General features: G+C 34.9%; 1 protein-coding gene across 1 annotated transcript in view; it reads right to left on the reverse strand.

The window, feature by feature from the left end:
* LOC150100283 (hsc70-interacting protein-like) overlaps nt 1–16,916 on the reverse strand; it is a 192,199-nt gene that overhangs the window by 65,080 nt on the left and 110,203 nt on the right. Inside the window, exon 8 of the mRNA XM_090402327.1 lies at nt 12,668–12,778. Coding sequence (XP_090258453.1) covers nt 12,668–12,778 — 111 coding nt within the window. The remainder of the gene's footprint in view (nt 1–12,667; nt 12,779–16,916) is intronic.

Below are 16,916 nucleotides of genomic sequence, written 5' to 3' on the forward strand. Positions count from 1 at the left end.
GATGACAGAGGAGCAAGATTAATAGAATTTGCAGAAAAAGAAAACCTGTATATCATGAATTCCTTTTTGAAGAAAAAAAAAACAAAAAGTGGACATGGAAAAACTAGTGAAATTGATTTTAAAGAAAGAAGAAAAATGTTATATCTACCAAAGCAACTGTCGAGTTTAATAAAATAAAAACAGACAAATTTAAAGTAGAAAAATGTGTCATGCAGGATTGCCTGCTCTCATCAAATTTCTTTACTATCCATCTTGAAGAAATATGCAAAATCAAGAACAGGGTCTACATATAAATGGAATGAATATCAACCATATTATTATTCTTGAGGAATTTACATCCCAATTGGCAAAGACAAAAATTTTAAATAAAGAGTGCAAAACTTTTGGAATAAAAATAAATCTAAATAAAACTAAAACAACAAAAATAGGAAGAGATCAAGAAAAAAATTTGATGAACTTAGAAAATCGTATACTTAAACAAGTAAAGACTTGCACATCTTGGCAGTCTCATTATTCATAACCTCAACAACACAGAAACAATAAAATGCAGATTTAATATAGGATCTAATATGAATTAATTAAACAAAACATGGAAAATAACAGCATTTCAAAAAGCCTCAAACTAAATTCTATAAAACCATTATTGCAACACATGGTGCCAAAACATGGAGACTCAATCAGAAAGAAATATAAAATATCAGAGTATTCAACATGGAATGCTTAATAAAAACAAGTCTCACTGGTCAGAACACAGAACAAATGTGTGAGTCAAATTGAAAGATGGTTTGGACACATCCAGAGAATACTCTCTCAGAGGTTACCAAACAGTCTTGAAATGAAATCATTGGAGGAGGACGATCAAGAGGCAGACCAAAAAAAAAGAACTTGGTTAGTCTTTCAAAAAAAGGAAAGATCATAATTGTCACGCTTAGAGAGAGAGAGAGAGAGAGAGAGAGAGAGAGAGAGAGAGAGAGATGACAGAAATGCCATATAGCAAAGATTTGTTCATAGAGGACTTGACTCATCATCTTATGGAGTGAGAGGATATCTATCTTTCATTTGCCAGATTTTATTTGATTCAATACGATTTTTGAATTTGTTGTTTCATATGTAGATTATGTAAATTGGATCCAAGATTGCTTCTTGGCCAACATCTAACATAAGGTGCTTTGGCCCGAGCACAATTCAAAGAAATGGGATTTGATGCAGTAGGGTATCTACGAAATATACCTACCCCCCATGCTCTGTCCTAATCTCCCTGAACTGCTTGGTACTCAGGGTTCACCATGGTTTTGGATACAGAGTAAATCAAGATTATGTTTTTGGAATTGCAGCTGTTGCTGCATAGGCAACAAAATCTGTGACTTACTTCATATATGACTTTTTGATAAACATTGATAAGTATTTGACTGATTGCTTTGGCATTAAATTTTGTAAGATAGGAAAACGCATTCCAGTCTGCCAGGTTCATTTTCCATAGATGGGCATCTGTGCAGGAGAACATGGATCCTGGTAATGAAAACAGCAAGAAAATGATTGCTTCCATAGATTGTTTCAACATAAACATGAGCAGTGGAAAAATGAAGAGAAATAGACCGTAAGTTAACTGCAGAATACAAATGAGTAGCTATATAGAAAAAGGTATTGAGACTATTATTCAAAAGGGAGAAGCATTATTGTCAAGGATCCATTCAATGATGTAACCTCGACCATTTGTGTTCATACTATCCCACATGTTATGTCCATTAAAGCCATCCAGAATTATTGGCTGAGGCAGTTACGATATAAGATTATCAAGTTTGATTTCATTTAACTCATAACCCAGTGGCAATTATGTTTTGGAACATAGTGCAATAAGAAATCCCACTGACAAGCAAATATTTGCAGAGCAGTATTAAGCTGGACAATATGGAAAGTAGTGTAGCTCAGCAGCTAAAATAGTTACTCCATGATGAGAAGGACCATCTCCAGTTCTGTCCTTATGAACAGTGAAATTACTTAAGAGGGAGAGCAGGAGGAAGGTCCTCATTAGGTTTTAAATATGCTTCCTGCAGAATGACTTGTGTTTCTGCAGCAGGATCTTGATGTTGACATTCTGGAGAAATCCATGACAGTTCCATTGTAAAAATTTTCCTATTGTTTTGGCTTTGTAGATTGTGTCTGATTTTGAGGGCTTACGTTTATAAGGTTTATATTTATAGATTAAATTTGGGAAGTATGGATGGCCAGTATCCATCTCTTCCTCTGGATAAATATTCAATATATCATCTGATGTGTCACGAGCTTAAGTTTACGTTCAGTGGATACTGAAGTATCTATTTTTTTTTTTTTTGCTATGGAATGTCTGGTAGTTTAGCTTTAAGTGATATCCTTGTCATAATTTTTGACAATGAGTTTTCATCGAATGGGATCATTTCCATTCAGGACTACCTGTCTTGGCAAAGCAGAGACTAAAGTAGTGTAAGACTATCAAGATCCCCCCCCCCCCACTGATGTCTCACAGCAAAAATGGCAGCAGGACATTGCACCCTGGTGATGGTGGTGTTTTTTAATATACTGATTGCATACATGAGAGGTCGAGGGACCTACAGGTGCATCAGAAGTTTTAGGTGCACCACTCCAAACACTAGAGCAGTATTCTAAACATGGAGGGATTTGGGATTGTTATATAATGAAGAGTTGGTTGGGGTAAAATAGGCTCTTGAATGAAAGAGAATGCCAAGATTCCGTGTGTTAAGGCTTAAGTGCTGGGAGGACATCATGCTGGAGGCTTAATGGAATATTTACAGCACCAGGAAAGGATTAAAAACTAATTTTAATGCTTCCAATATTTCATCTCGGTCACTGAGACAATTTCAGAGATTGCAAATAATTCTTGTAACATACACAAAGATACCACAATACTAAATGAAACATATGGGTGAGTCATATCTCAAGTCCTATCTAGGTGGTGGTGTGCCTTCTATGAGTAAATTGTAAGTGGCCTAGGATGTAAAGTGGGACCTCTGACAATTATTGTTTCCCAAATTTTGGGAAATTTTATGCATCCGTATTCATTTAAATTTGGTTGATTACTGAGTGCCACTGCAGATTCTAAAAACAGTCTTTACTTTTTAAATTTACTATGGTAGAGTGGTGGTTTCTTCCAAGAGATCGTGTGGAATGTATGCAATACATGGTCTACAAGACCAGATTGACCATAGTCGTGATTGCAGATATACAATTTGTGTTCTAAATGGATCGCTGTTCTACCTGTCTGTTCATACAAAGTAAGCCAACTTGCAGGAACAGGGTACTTTATATACTCCATGCACTGAGAAAGCAGGAAGTTGATCTTTGGTGGAACCAATAAGGGTAGCAAGTTTCAGAAAGAGCTTAAAAGCTGTGCAGAGGTTGTACTATTTTTAAAGACCTGGCTATTTCTGAAATTCTTCTGAAGGGATGGCTGAGGAACTAATTATTTTTTTTTTTTAAATTCTCTAATCACTGTAGCCATTGGAAAGGAAGGTGTTGTATGTCTGAGTTTGGCTGAAAGAGAGGTTCCACTGGAACAAAGATTATAGGTTCTATTTGGTTAGAGTTTTAATAATGCCATATTGTTGAGGGGTGGTGGTGGGAAGGTTTGTGAATGTATCTTCCTGTGTGAGTGCATTTTCTATATACATTGAAGGAAAGGTTACCATTAGAATGGCATGTTACTAAGGTGTCTAGGAAGGGTAAACTATTATTTTTCTTTTCCATCGTAAACTGGTTTCTTTGATGTAGACTACTGAGGTGAATGAGAAATGAGTCTAATGTGTCTGGGCCATAGGGCCAAATAGAGAACACATCATCTATATATCTTGGCCAGATAAAAAGGTTTGAGAGGTGCTGAGTCTAGCTCGTTTTTCAAAATTTCCATGTAAAAATAGGGGCGGGGGCTCAGAGCGGTTCCTTCTCTGTTTGTAAATTTTGTTCTTCCAGGAAAAATAACCAGAATTGAATGACAAGCAAAAAGAAATCTAAGATGTCAGAAGATAAACTCCTCTTCCAGTCGTCACCTCCAAAAAGTAATTTATCTTCTGGTCAACTTGCTGCTTTCAGAAAGTTACAGAAAGATCAAAGTATTGCTATCACCAGAGCAGATAGGGTAATACTACAGTTGTCCTTAATGCAATGGAATATAATCAAAAAATGGATATTATATTCTAAGACAGCACTACCAACATCCCACCAGATCATGATCCCACAAAAACGCATGTTAAAAAATTAAAAAACTTATCATATATTATTGAGTATAATATGATCCATGTATAATGCGAACTAAAAATTTTGTTTCAAAACTAGCCCTAAAATGCCATGTCCACGTATAATGTGATCTGTTAATCTTGTTCAATAACATTATAAATAATACAATATGAATTAACGAAAGAAATATTTATTTTAAAACAAAATGTCAAAATCCTTTAAATTCTTTTCATCTTTTGAGTCGTCAAACATTTCGTTTATAAATTCATCTGTAGGGATTGCATTATCAGTGTAGCAGTTGTCGTCATCGTCTTCATGCTCTCCATTTTGTTGTGCGTCATCCTCGCTTTCGTATATGACGTGATCTTCGGATCCATCCATCGAATTACTTATTCCACATTTAAGAAATGAGCGTTGAATCATTTCAGATGATATTGAATCCCATGCTTCTTTAACCTAGCAGGTGACTAGGGTGATCTCAGGCTTCTGAAAATTCCCACCCTTTGTCATCTTCACCAAACCAGATGACATCCATTCTCTCCATTTTTCACGTAAGTTAGACTACCCGGTATGACTGCTAGGTCTGTACATAGTTCACGTGCTTTCTCTTTGCTTGCCTCCGTTAAACACCCGGAACATATCCCAGACTAGCATGCTTTGTTGTAACAAGCTATCTGGACGTATGTTCCATACTTGATCCAGCTACAATTGTACACCTCTTTGTCCATCCAACCTTTCTGATTGGCGTGAACAATTACACCGGTGGAAATTTCATATGCTTCGGAATTTTCTTCCTTTTAAATATCACTGTCGGCTTTAATTTGGTTCCATCTGCTGCATACTAGAACAACGGTAAAATGCGTTTTTTCATGTCCGGTTGTTTTTATGAAGACATCCTTTTCACCAACCGAGTTTACTCTTCGAATCCCAGGCATATCAAAGTACATGGGCGTCTCATCCATATTGCCAATTTGAGAAAGTTCATATCCGTGACACTTCCATAATTTTATGATAAATTTATGGAAGGACTGCACTTTTTCTTCAAGCTGCTTTGGTAACTTCTGCGCAATTTTTGTTTGGTGTCGTAATGTTAATGCTTTGCGTTCCATAAATCTGTTGCACCACCCAGGCGAAGCAAGAAAAGATGAAATACCTGGTGTGTCCTTGAATTTACCATTCTTGAGTTGTAGAGCTCGAAAACGAATTGCATTTCTTGTTACTATAATGCCATCTTGTCGTTGCGTGAAAATCCATTCATTTAGCTCTTCTTCGAGTTCTGGAAAGGATGCTACATCTCCACGACGGGCACATTTCGTTTTGGAGATTTTTTCAAGACTGTCTTTTTGCTTATGCCAAAGTCTAATATTACTCTCTGCTACACCAAATTCTCTCATAGCAACACTGTTATTAAGTTCTTCTGCAAACTGCATGACATGCATTTTAAATCCTGCTTCAAAAGATGAACGTTTACATTTCTGTTGGCTCATTTTCAGGCTAGGTTTGTTTAACGAATAATATTTAAAATGAACTGTGGTTAAACCGATATATCTACCTGTGCTCTATCTATCTATCTCACTGTGTTCTATCATTCGGCAACCGAGCACGCATCGTATCTGCGCATAAAGCCAATAATGTAAATAGCTTTATGCGCAGATATGATGCTCGCTCGGTCACCGAATGCGAGTGGGTCAAGTAGATTTGGTTGCATAGGCATTAGGTAGTATATATTGTGTGTGGAAGCATAATAAGATTAGTATTTTTTACCATAAATTTTTCACATTATACACGATAATATACGGTACTTAAAAACATATCTTCCTGGCTGTTGGACATTACAAAAAATACTCAAATCCTTTGGTTCCCCCCCCCCCCAATCAATATATGGTTTACCTAAAATCCACAAACCTAATTCCCCCCCAAGACCTACACTACGAATAACTGTCTGGACACTAGCAATTTACAACTGATACCAGCAGGCAAACCCTAATATTGGGTATGTCCACCTTTGGCTTAGATCAATCACTTTCTGCATCCTTTGAGGAAGGCTATCCACCAATGTGTGGCAGACATCAGGTGAAGTTTGTCTTCATTCCTCCATCAAAGCAGCACAGAATTCAGTGACAGATCGAGGATGTGCTGCTCTGGACGTCAATTGCCACTTCAATTCATCCCACAGGTGTTCGACTGGGTTGAGGTTAGGACTCTGCACAGGCCAGGGTAGTTGTTTAATACCCATCTCTTCATACCATTCCATAACAACTGCAGTTTAGTGTCACAGGGCATTGTCGTCTTGATAGTAACACAGGTCCATTCCATAAAAATTCCAGTGTAGGCAGTACTTCATTATCCAAAATATCAAGGTACTGAGCTGTCTTCGTGGAACCATGGACAACGACCAGTAGTCCCACTCCAAACTAGCTGAATTCGCCACACACTATTACTCCTCCACTAAACTTTACTGTGGGTACAACACACTGTGGTAACAAGCCTCCACACCCTGCCATCAGACTGGAAACAGTTGAACTTTGATTCATTGCTCAAGAGTACTGTTTTCCACTGGTCAATTGTTCAGCTTACATGCTCTTTGCACCAGACTATATGAATCCCCCCTTTTTTGTTGTTGTGATGTTCAGCTTGTGTGTGCCACTGCTCTACCATAGAAAACCAGTAAATGGAGTTCTTTTTGTACAGTATTAGTGCTCACCATGGGGTTACTGGCGCTCTGTAACTCATCACGGATGGTCTGTGCTGATTGTAGCCGGTTTTTGTGTACCACCCATTTTAATACCCTCCTGTCTCTGTCAGTCATTTTTAGCAGCTGCCCTGGGTGTTTTCCTGAACTAGTGATGTCAGAAATATCTCCATTTGTTGATCTCATCGCAAACCATTGATTTTGGATGTTCCAGTTAAGCAGCAATGGCACGTATGGACATGCCACCAATGTGACAGCCCATGATGACACCCCCTCTCTCTCGAAGTCACTGAGTTCATGCCATGTTGCCTTACCACCTGTATTCAACTGCTATGATGGAATACTACCACCTACTATCTGTGCACTGGTTTTTAAAAACTGGGTTTAAAAACCAGTTTTTTGGATAAATTTGTAAAATTCGAAAATCGGTTTTTAAATTTAAAAAACTGGATTTAGATACTAGAATTAATATGTAAAAATAATTAATTATTTAATTAATAATTAAATAATTAATTATTTAAAGACATTATTAAAAAATAATGTCTCTGAAGGAAATTCCTGTTGTAGTAATTCAATATTTACAAATGTGCCTCTTTCGGAAAGTATTGAATCACTACAACAGGAATTTCCTTTAGACATTGTAAACGTATTTGATTTTGTAATAAATTCTGGTTATTTTTCCTTTAAAAATAAGTTGTATTAACAAATCGAAGGAACAGCAATGGGTAATCCTCTTTCTCCTGCTATCTCCAATTTCTTTATGGAACGTTTGAACAACATATCTTTGACAACATCGACATATCTGAACCACTCATTGGTTCAGATATGTCGATGACATTTTTGCTGTATGGAATGGCTCTTCGGATGAACTTCAACAATTTCTCACTAAGTTAAACGCATTTCATTCTAGGATCAAGTTTACCCTAGAAGTAGAATCAAATAAGCAGTTAGCCTTTTTAGATCTTCTAATTCTTCGCACAACCAGATGGTAACCTACATTTCTCAGTTTATAGAAAGAAGACTCATACAGGCCATTATATCCATGCGGAATCTCATCACCATCCCAGTCAAAAGGCAGGAACTATTAAAACACTGGTTCATTGGGCCCACTCCTTTTGTTCTTCAGACTATCTTTTACAGAAAGAACTACAATACATAACTTCTTCCTTTCTATCTAATGGTTATAAGAATTGCTTCATTAAAAGAACTTTTGAGTAGTTTTAATATGTCTTCCTCTTCAAACACAGAAGAAATAACACACATTACTATCCCTTATGTACAAGGCATCAGTGAACGTATAACAAAAGTTTTAAAAGTACTGAATATTTTTGTTGCCTTTTGACCATTTAGAAAAATCTCCACCTTTCTCACTTCTCCTAAGGACAAGCTTCCACATCTTAATCATCCAGGTGTCTACCAGATTCCGTGCTCTTGTGGATTATCTTATTTCGGACAAACGGGAAGATCTGCGTCTATTCAGCTAGAAGAACACCAATCCTATATTGAATACTTTAAACCTGAAAAGTCTGGACTTGCAGAACATGCCATCTTCACTAGACACAGAGTTCACTGGAGAAAGACAAGAGTTCTTCACAAAAGTCAGTTTCTCATGGAACGCCTTTATAAAGAAACATGTGAAGCTCTACTTCATTCTCCTAACTTAAACAGATCCGATGGCTTACGTCTATCCCCTTTATGGGAGATAGTACTTTACAAATCAGCTAATCTTTCCTAACTTTTTATTGTATTAATTTTTTTTTATTATTATTTTATTTTTAGGAAAGTTATTGACCTTTTTAGTTATCTTACACCAGCTGCTTAGGTGGTGCTTTTTGGAATTGTCAGTTATTATTTAATTTGAGCTTAATATACTGAAGATGCCTGTGACATACAGGCAAAAATTATACTATTAAATAATCTTTGTACGCGAGTTTTTTCCGTTATTAATTTTGTATCGATATCTATGCTTTGTGGACTATGAAAAAGCTTTCAATAACGTTAATCACTCTGTTTTATTTGATATTTTGCATAAAATAGGAATAGATAAAAATATTCAAATTAAACATATTTGGTCGTTTGAAAGTTAAGCATAAAATCAATAATCGTCATCTAAATATGGCATGGAGCTATTTTGCCACTCTAAACAACGATTATAGACATCGTTTATTCAAGGAAGCCGCAGTAGTGTTAAAAACTGGCAGAAACCTCAACAGAAACCAAGGTACTATTCTTAACAGTTCATGGAAAAACCTCATCCTCTCTCTAAATCCATCTGAACTACAGCTAACTAGTAATCACATTATGCGTTTACAACAAACATGCATGCGTGATAATGATTAAGAACAATAAGTCCACTCGGTCTCTGTCACATGAACATGAAACCTTAGCTACTAGAGTGTTTACAATGTTTTAAATGTTCCCTTCAATTAGCATTTACTAGTATTTTTTATACTTTTCTGTCAACGCCTTGAAAAAGCTAGACAGTTTGCTAGCGAAACTGGTAGGAAGAATGTTAAAATATTTGTATATGGTCAGTATTAAAAAATAAGTTTTTTATGCTTAGATAAAAATATTATTAGAATTTTGTTCAGAATATACAAAACTCAAGAAGCCAGGGTCAGATTTGAAGGAGAGGATACTGAATGGATCCTTGGAAGATCTGAAAGATGGAATAAAGATAAACGGACATCTGATAAATAATATAAGATATGCAGATGACATTGTACTCATGAGCAAAACAGAGGAAGGCTTGAAAAGAATTTTGAACAGACTGAACAGGGTTGGAAATGAGAGATATAAAATGAAGATAAACATTCAGAAGACAAAAGTGGTGAAAATTTCAAGGAAAGGAAATGATGGGATGGAAATCACTTTGAATGGAAAAAGAATAGAAAATGTAAAAAAGTTTTGAATACCTTGGGGAGTTGGATAACAGAAGACAAACAATAGATCTAATTATGAAATTAAGAACAGAATTAAAAAAGCAAAAGCAGCATTTTTCCAAATATACGACATATTAGGAAATAGAAATCTGAACAAACAGTTGAAAGTAAGAATCCTCAAGACAATAATCTAGAGCATGGGGACATATAGATGCGAGTCCTGGACGATCAATTAGGATATAAATAAGTGACCGACTGAATGCATTTGAAATGTGGTGCTTGAGAAAAATGGATCGTATCAGCTGGACTGAAAGCGTGGGCAATGAAGAGGTTCTTAAAAGATTCAAAATGAAGAGAGACTATATGGCTAGTATCCAAAGAAGGAAAATAGCATTTGCAGGACATTTGATGAGGGGTTCTTCTGGAGAGCTTCCCAGAATAGTATTGCAGGGGATGGTGGAGGGGAAGGGGAAGGCAACATCAAAAATTGGACGGGCAAGAATCTTAAAAGAAGCAAGAGATAGAGAGGCATGGAAGCAGACTGTCCATCAGCTGTAACCCTCTTAAAGAGGAGGCCACAGGATTAGATTAGAACTAAAAAATTTAAAGACTGAAATTAGTTCCAAATTATTAAATGCTTTAGAAGTACAAATTCAAGAAAGAAGACAGGTTGGATTGGTAACCCTTTTGCTATATTTGCAAAATCCACAAAACATTTCAACAAAGAAATCTAGTGTATTTCCACTAGCTAAAAAAATCAATATTATTAAGTTATCAGGAAAAATGTTGTCTAGAATATATCCAAATTGTTGTATGGAAACAGATTCTATGATGAATATATCGGAGACAGAGAAACTATTAATCAGGGCAATGCTCGAAAAGAAGCCATGGAAAAATTGATTCAGAGATTTCTTGAGGAACCTGAAGAAATAATATCACATCCGAAGACACTGAAGGTCGAATTATCAGTATTTGAGGCAACCAATAAAAGAACAAAGAATTTAGATTTATTATTTGATGCCCTGAAAACGATAAAACCAAGTTCAGTAGCCATTAATTAATTTATTTATTTATCTAGAATAAGAACAAGATTAAGTAATTATTCAGTGGACATTTTATGTTTTTTGAAATATTTCCTGAAGAAAAATACTAAATGAAATAAAAATTTATAATTTATATTTTGTACTGTTTTTAGTTATTTTATATTTGGTTTTGTATGGAGTATATTTTATTTTGTTATATTTTTGTAGTTCCATAAATATTAAATAAACTGAAAAATTTTAAAATAAGTATAAATTTTTTTTACTATTTTAATTATATATATATATATATATTTTTTTTTTCTTTTTGTAAAAATTCCAAAACTGTTTTTTTCAAAAGTCGGTTTTGAATAAATCCTAGAATGTTTCATAACAGGGATGCCTGGACAATTATTGGTAGATAGTGTATAGTAGATGACACTGATGCTTCATGCTACAAATTGTGTAAAAATAGCTGGCTAACTCTCTTCCCCCCCCCCCCCACTGGACTTACCACATCCTATATAAACAGCTGTACCCATTTTTAAACCTTGAATGAAAATCTAACTTTAGGTTGTTTTTAACTTGCAGAGCCAGTTTCTTTGCATACTCAGACTTAGTCTGAGTATGCAAAGTCTGACCTCTTCTGGCCTGTACCTTATAATTTTCATAATTGAAATTACCTTTATGCAGATGGTATTCCTTCTACATCATCTTTTTCTTAAGAATCTCTTGCTTAATTAGATTACACATTTCACTCATATCCTAGTTATTCTTTGAACTGTAGGACACATTCTGATATTGCATCATTTAAATATTTTTTAAATACTTCCCATGCACTGTCAATATCCTTGACATCCAACAACTGATTCTATGATGCAGAACCCAGTATATTCCTGAGTTGATCATAATTTCCTGCTTTGTAGTTCAGTATGTAACTTTTCTGAATAGAACATTCATAAACTTGGCCACTCTTGAGTGAGTACTGTATGATCACTGTTACTAACCTGAAGGTAGAATAATATGTCTTGAACTAAAATCCCCCCCCCCCATCCTCAACACAATAATCAGATCTAATATTCTCTGAACTCTAGTTCCTTCTGTTACATACTGCTTGAGAAAGTTGTCTTGCAACAGTTTAATAAATTCAGTTTCATTCTTCTTGTGAGATTTCAATGCTATGCAATCAATGTTAATTAAATTCCTCCATTATGATTACTCATTTCACACCCATCACCATTATTTATCTTGTTAGACTACATCTCATACCAGATGGCTTCAAACTCACTGCCACATGGAAAACTGTTACAAGAAATGCAATCATAGGTCTCAACTCTAAATAAATTAAAATCATCCCATATCATTAGAAGCTACACCCCCCCCCCTTCTCCTATCCTGTCTATCCTTCCTAAAAATACTGTACCCTTAACAATATTCAATATCAGTTAATGTCTGCACCGTTAACCAGGTCACATTAATGTATACAATCTGAGGTCCCCACATATTCACCAAGGAAATAAACGCTATCCTTGTAGTTCTGACACTCTTAGCATTCGTGTACAGACATACATAATGATAGTATTATGATAAAACAAGTCGCTGCTTAAAATACAAATTAAAAATTTGGTCCTAAGCAGAGGTAACCAGAATAGTTTGCAGAAAACCATAGAAGGTAAAGGAAAGAGAAAGACTCCTAGTTTGCAATTTACAGCAATAACACCACCAAATGCAAATAGCTGTAGATGAATTAAACTTAAATATGAAATATTTTATTAATACAAATATACAATAAAATTTAAACAAACAAATTACCAACAACTGAACTAGCATATCATAAGTATATTTACCTATGTGCTCTGCCTCTATTTTTATAGGCCAATGGCTGGTCAGGATTAAGAAAAAGAGCTTTGTCACAGTCTCTGATGGCAGCATTTGGTTTCTCTAATTTCAGATATATTCTGCAAAAAGTTAATTCTGCATATAGAACACAACAAAAGCATCCTACAAATGCATGTACAATATTTATTACTCCGAAAGGGCTTAAAACTTAATTCTAGCGGAAATATTTTTGGAATTTTGATAATATGCAAAATCCCTCCTCCCATAGCAGTTTCAGATTTTATACTGTTACTAAAAATAAATATGATATTTCTTTCTTTCTAAATAGAATGAATGAATGTTCTGGATTAATACTAAGAAAACTTATGGACAATGGAAAATCAAAATTATATCAAAATTAGTTTCAACCTCCTTTATGTTTGGTTGTGAAATTAGCAGAAATTAATTTCTGCTAATTAATTAGAAATTGAATTATTAACCACAAAATAAAATTCAATGCAACAGCATAAAAAGAATAAGATATTTAAGATACAGTCTAGAAAGGTTTCATTATTTTATAATGAAGGCTTCACTAATTATTTTAGCTGCAGATACAGAGTCCTCAACTAATAAATTAAAGACCATGTTGTCTGATGAAACCAAAGCATCATGATCAATTTTATAACACTATAATGAAAGGCAAAGGGTCTTTCAAGTATAACAGAACACTGAGCCAACTCATGGAACAATTAAGATGTTAGTGATGATACTGGTATTTCATGCAATTTCCTTTATTTTCCCTTCTTGCTATTTCCTTGTTTCATAGGAAAAGAGTAGGATCAATCCCACCCCCCCCCCCTAAATTCAATATAGCCAGTGTCTACAATATATGGAATAAGGAAAATTAATCAAAATGCCAAACTAGCTATATATACAAGACTGTGTTAATTTTATCATTTCCAGTTTTTGTTTTTATACTGTACTATTCTGTTTCTACTACTTAACTTTTTTTTTTCTATTTCATATAAGCATCTTAATTCTTCTTAAAACATCCATCATATATTTGTATCATTTAATAACCAACCTGTATTATCTGATGTATGTTTTGTACTATTTTTTTGTGGAAAATTTTAAATTATTAGTTCATTAGATTTAAAATTTTATAACTAGTGCCTTTATAAGTGCAGTCATTAGGTGTAATATATTTTGTTAAATAGACCTAAGTATCAAATCCCATCTGGGATACAATAACATGTATTAAGGTACAAGACAGAAAACATATCAAAACAGTGCATGCTGTTGAGATACAGCTACCTACACAATAGGTTAATTGAGTCTAATATGTAATAGAAGACTTGGGGTGAGAGACATAATTATTATATAATTATAAATAAATAAAAAGTAAAGTAACTAAATTCTCTAATGCCTTTTACTACCCAAATGGATTAGGCAGAACTAACTCTTCAGTTCCCACTAACTGAGTTCACATCTAATGAAATGAAAACAGCACAAAGAATGAAAAAACAGTATGTATAAATAATGCTTGCAGTATTTTGTCTGCAGAGAAACATCAACAGAGAGGACAATATAGATTTAAAATACACAAGTAAAGTGAACCTCAGTAGACTAAGGAAGGCATCCTCTATGGGAGTTAGTAGAAAGCCTAAGAAGTTTAACACATTGATATTTATGTAAATTCAGTTGGTTTTTAAGGATAGCTATAGATTTTAGAAACAGAATCTCGCATTTGAGCTTGCTCTGATAAAGAATAGTAGTTTTTTACCCATTTGATTCTTGTATGATGTCCAAAGCTAGACCTGTCTTTAGCCATGATTATAGATGTGCTTTTTGTTCTTCCAAGCAGATCTTGAATGATCTAACATTCTGCTGTCTGTAGTAGGGCAACTCTTGCAGGAACAAGAAACCCAGTACACACCAGGAACTGAGATGAGATTAATAATGCCACACTATTTAGGTGTGTGTGTGCGCGCACGCATGCGGGGGGGGGGGGATGAGATACTTAGTAAATATATCTACCAGTAAGAGTAGTCTTTCTGCATGCTAAGATAAGTTACATCTTGGAATGTGTAATCAGGACCACATGCCTTCACTCTGTCATGTGCCAATATGCAGATATTGGCATATCTGCATATAATAATCCAGATGTGGTCTTATCAAAGTCTTGTCAAGTGTGAGAATAACTTCCTTTTGCTTACAAGTCTCTTCAACAGTTATCTGATGTAAGGTTTATGTCATTAGCCCATATTCAGAAAAATTAATACTCATTAACAGTTACCCACAAATTAGTAAGTTCAAGTCAGCCTGCAAGAATTATTCTGTATTATATGCCCCTTATTACTCACAATACTTTAGCATTATCAGCAAATAACTAGATATCTTCCTCTAGTCCAGCCCAATATTATTAATATAAGCTAAATAACAATGGCCTGAGTACAGAACCTGCGGTAAATGGTCACTTTCATTCCCAGACTGTAAGCATCCTCACAACTCATTGTGATACTTTTTGTTCACTTTGTCAGAAAATGCACTTTGCAAACTCACCCCTTTTTGAGTTTGTATAACCTCACATGTAGAATTCTTGGAAAAATCCAAAAGTATTATACTATACCAATTCTCCTGATTTAACTCTGCTATCACTTTTAGAGAACATGAGCAGATTACTGAAGCAGGACCTGCCTTTAACAAACCCATGCTGTTCTATATAGAAAATTCCAATACTGTCTATGCAACTCTGGATGTAATTTCTAATTTGCCTCTTCAAAACTTTGATGACCACACTTAAAGACCAAATGAACTATAATTTGCTGCATCAGTCCTACATGCACCCTTGAATATTAGAATTATCTTGGTCTCCTTCCACTTAATGAGAATCATGCATATGTTGAGACTAGAGCTAAACAAACAGGTTAGGGCATGGCTCTCTTGCACAGAACCAAGTGCTGACTATCCAATCCAAATGCTGTATTCAAATTAAGCTCTGGTAATAGCTTTAATTTCTCAATCTCTCTACTTCTATTTTTTAACCACTTTCCCGATATTCAGAGCCAGTCCAGATCTTACTGGCATGAATAGTTAACAACATGGTTATTTCTCTTATTCTAGTAGATCTGTCATCTGTATTTACTAAGAATTTATTCTTCCTTTTATTATACAGCAATAATATTCTCTTGATTTCCATTTACATTGTTTGGTTAACTTCTATTTAATCTGATTTGACCTTTCTTATCATCATCATAACTCTTATGGCTGTCTCTTTGTAATGCTCCCTGATCTTGACATAACTTTTCATGAAGTTGAGTCCACATTTTTATTATGCAGCTGTTGCTTTAAAGCATTATTCATCAATTTCACTCCATGTGAGTTTTACTACCTAACTCATTCTTCCTCTACCATGCAGTTTCTCATTTCAAGCACTATTTCAAGTTGACTTCTCAGTATCATCATTCTGTCTTAAAATTCCACATATACCCTCCTTCTTAGTCAGAGTTCTCATATGCATTGTCACTTCTCAGGTCAACACATAATTGCTCTCACCAACTGGAGTCATAACGGTCAACCCATTTATGAAGATTTTCAGACTATTACCAGATCCAATGTTCTTATACCAGAATCTCTTTCATCATATGCTGCTAAGGTAGTTATTCCTGAGTATAATCCAGATTTCCTCTCCTCCTTGATTTGGATACCTTCTCCTCCCTCCAGTCTATAATCCCATAATTGAAACCAACCATAATGACAGTATTTTGTATTCATAAGATTTATCTGCCTATGCAGTTCACAATCCTCTTTAGATGATCCAGATCTACAGCAGCAGCACCTAACTGTGTACTCTGTCTGGTTAATTTTTATCTGACACCAAAATAACCTCAAGCTCACTGCCTGTATTATTCACACTACCTCTACCATTAGAAATTTCTACTCTTATTTGATTTTAGTCTTCTGCCAAAAAGAACCCTTCCTCTCTTATCTGTCTTCCTAAATACACTAAATTTGTTACAATCAATTCCAGTGGCGATAACCTCCTTTGTCAGCCAGGCCTCACTAATGCCAATAATTTTGGGTCAAACTACATCAACCAATGCTAAGAATGCCTCACCTATGTTCTAATGCTTCTGGCATTAGTGTATATATGCATACAAATTGATCATTAGGCTGACCAGTGTTAGGTAACTTGTCTAGTTCAAACAGTAGTTGAGTTATTTCTCAACAAGTTTTTCATCTCTGTTTGCATAGTATGGTATAAACAACATACACTTT

Source organism: Typopeltis vanoorti, chromosome 13 (assembly GCF_054136105.1).
Source record: "Typopeltis vanoorti isolate ZY-2024b chromosome 13, IOZ_Tvanoo_1.0, whole genome shotgun sequence".
NCBI classification, from domain to species: domain Eukaryota; kingdom Metazoa; phylum Arthropoda; class Arachnida; order Uropygi; family Thelyphonidae; genus Typopeltis; species Typopeltis vanoorti.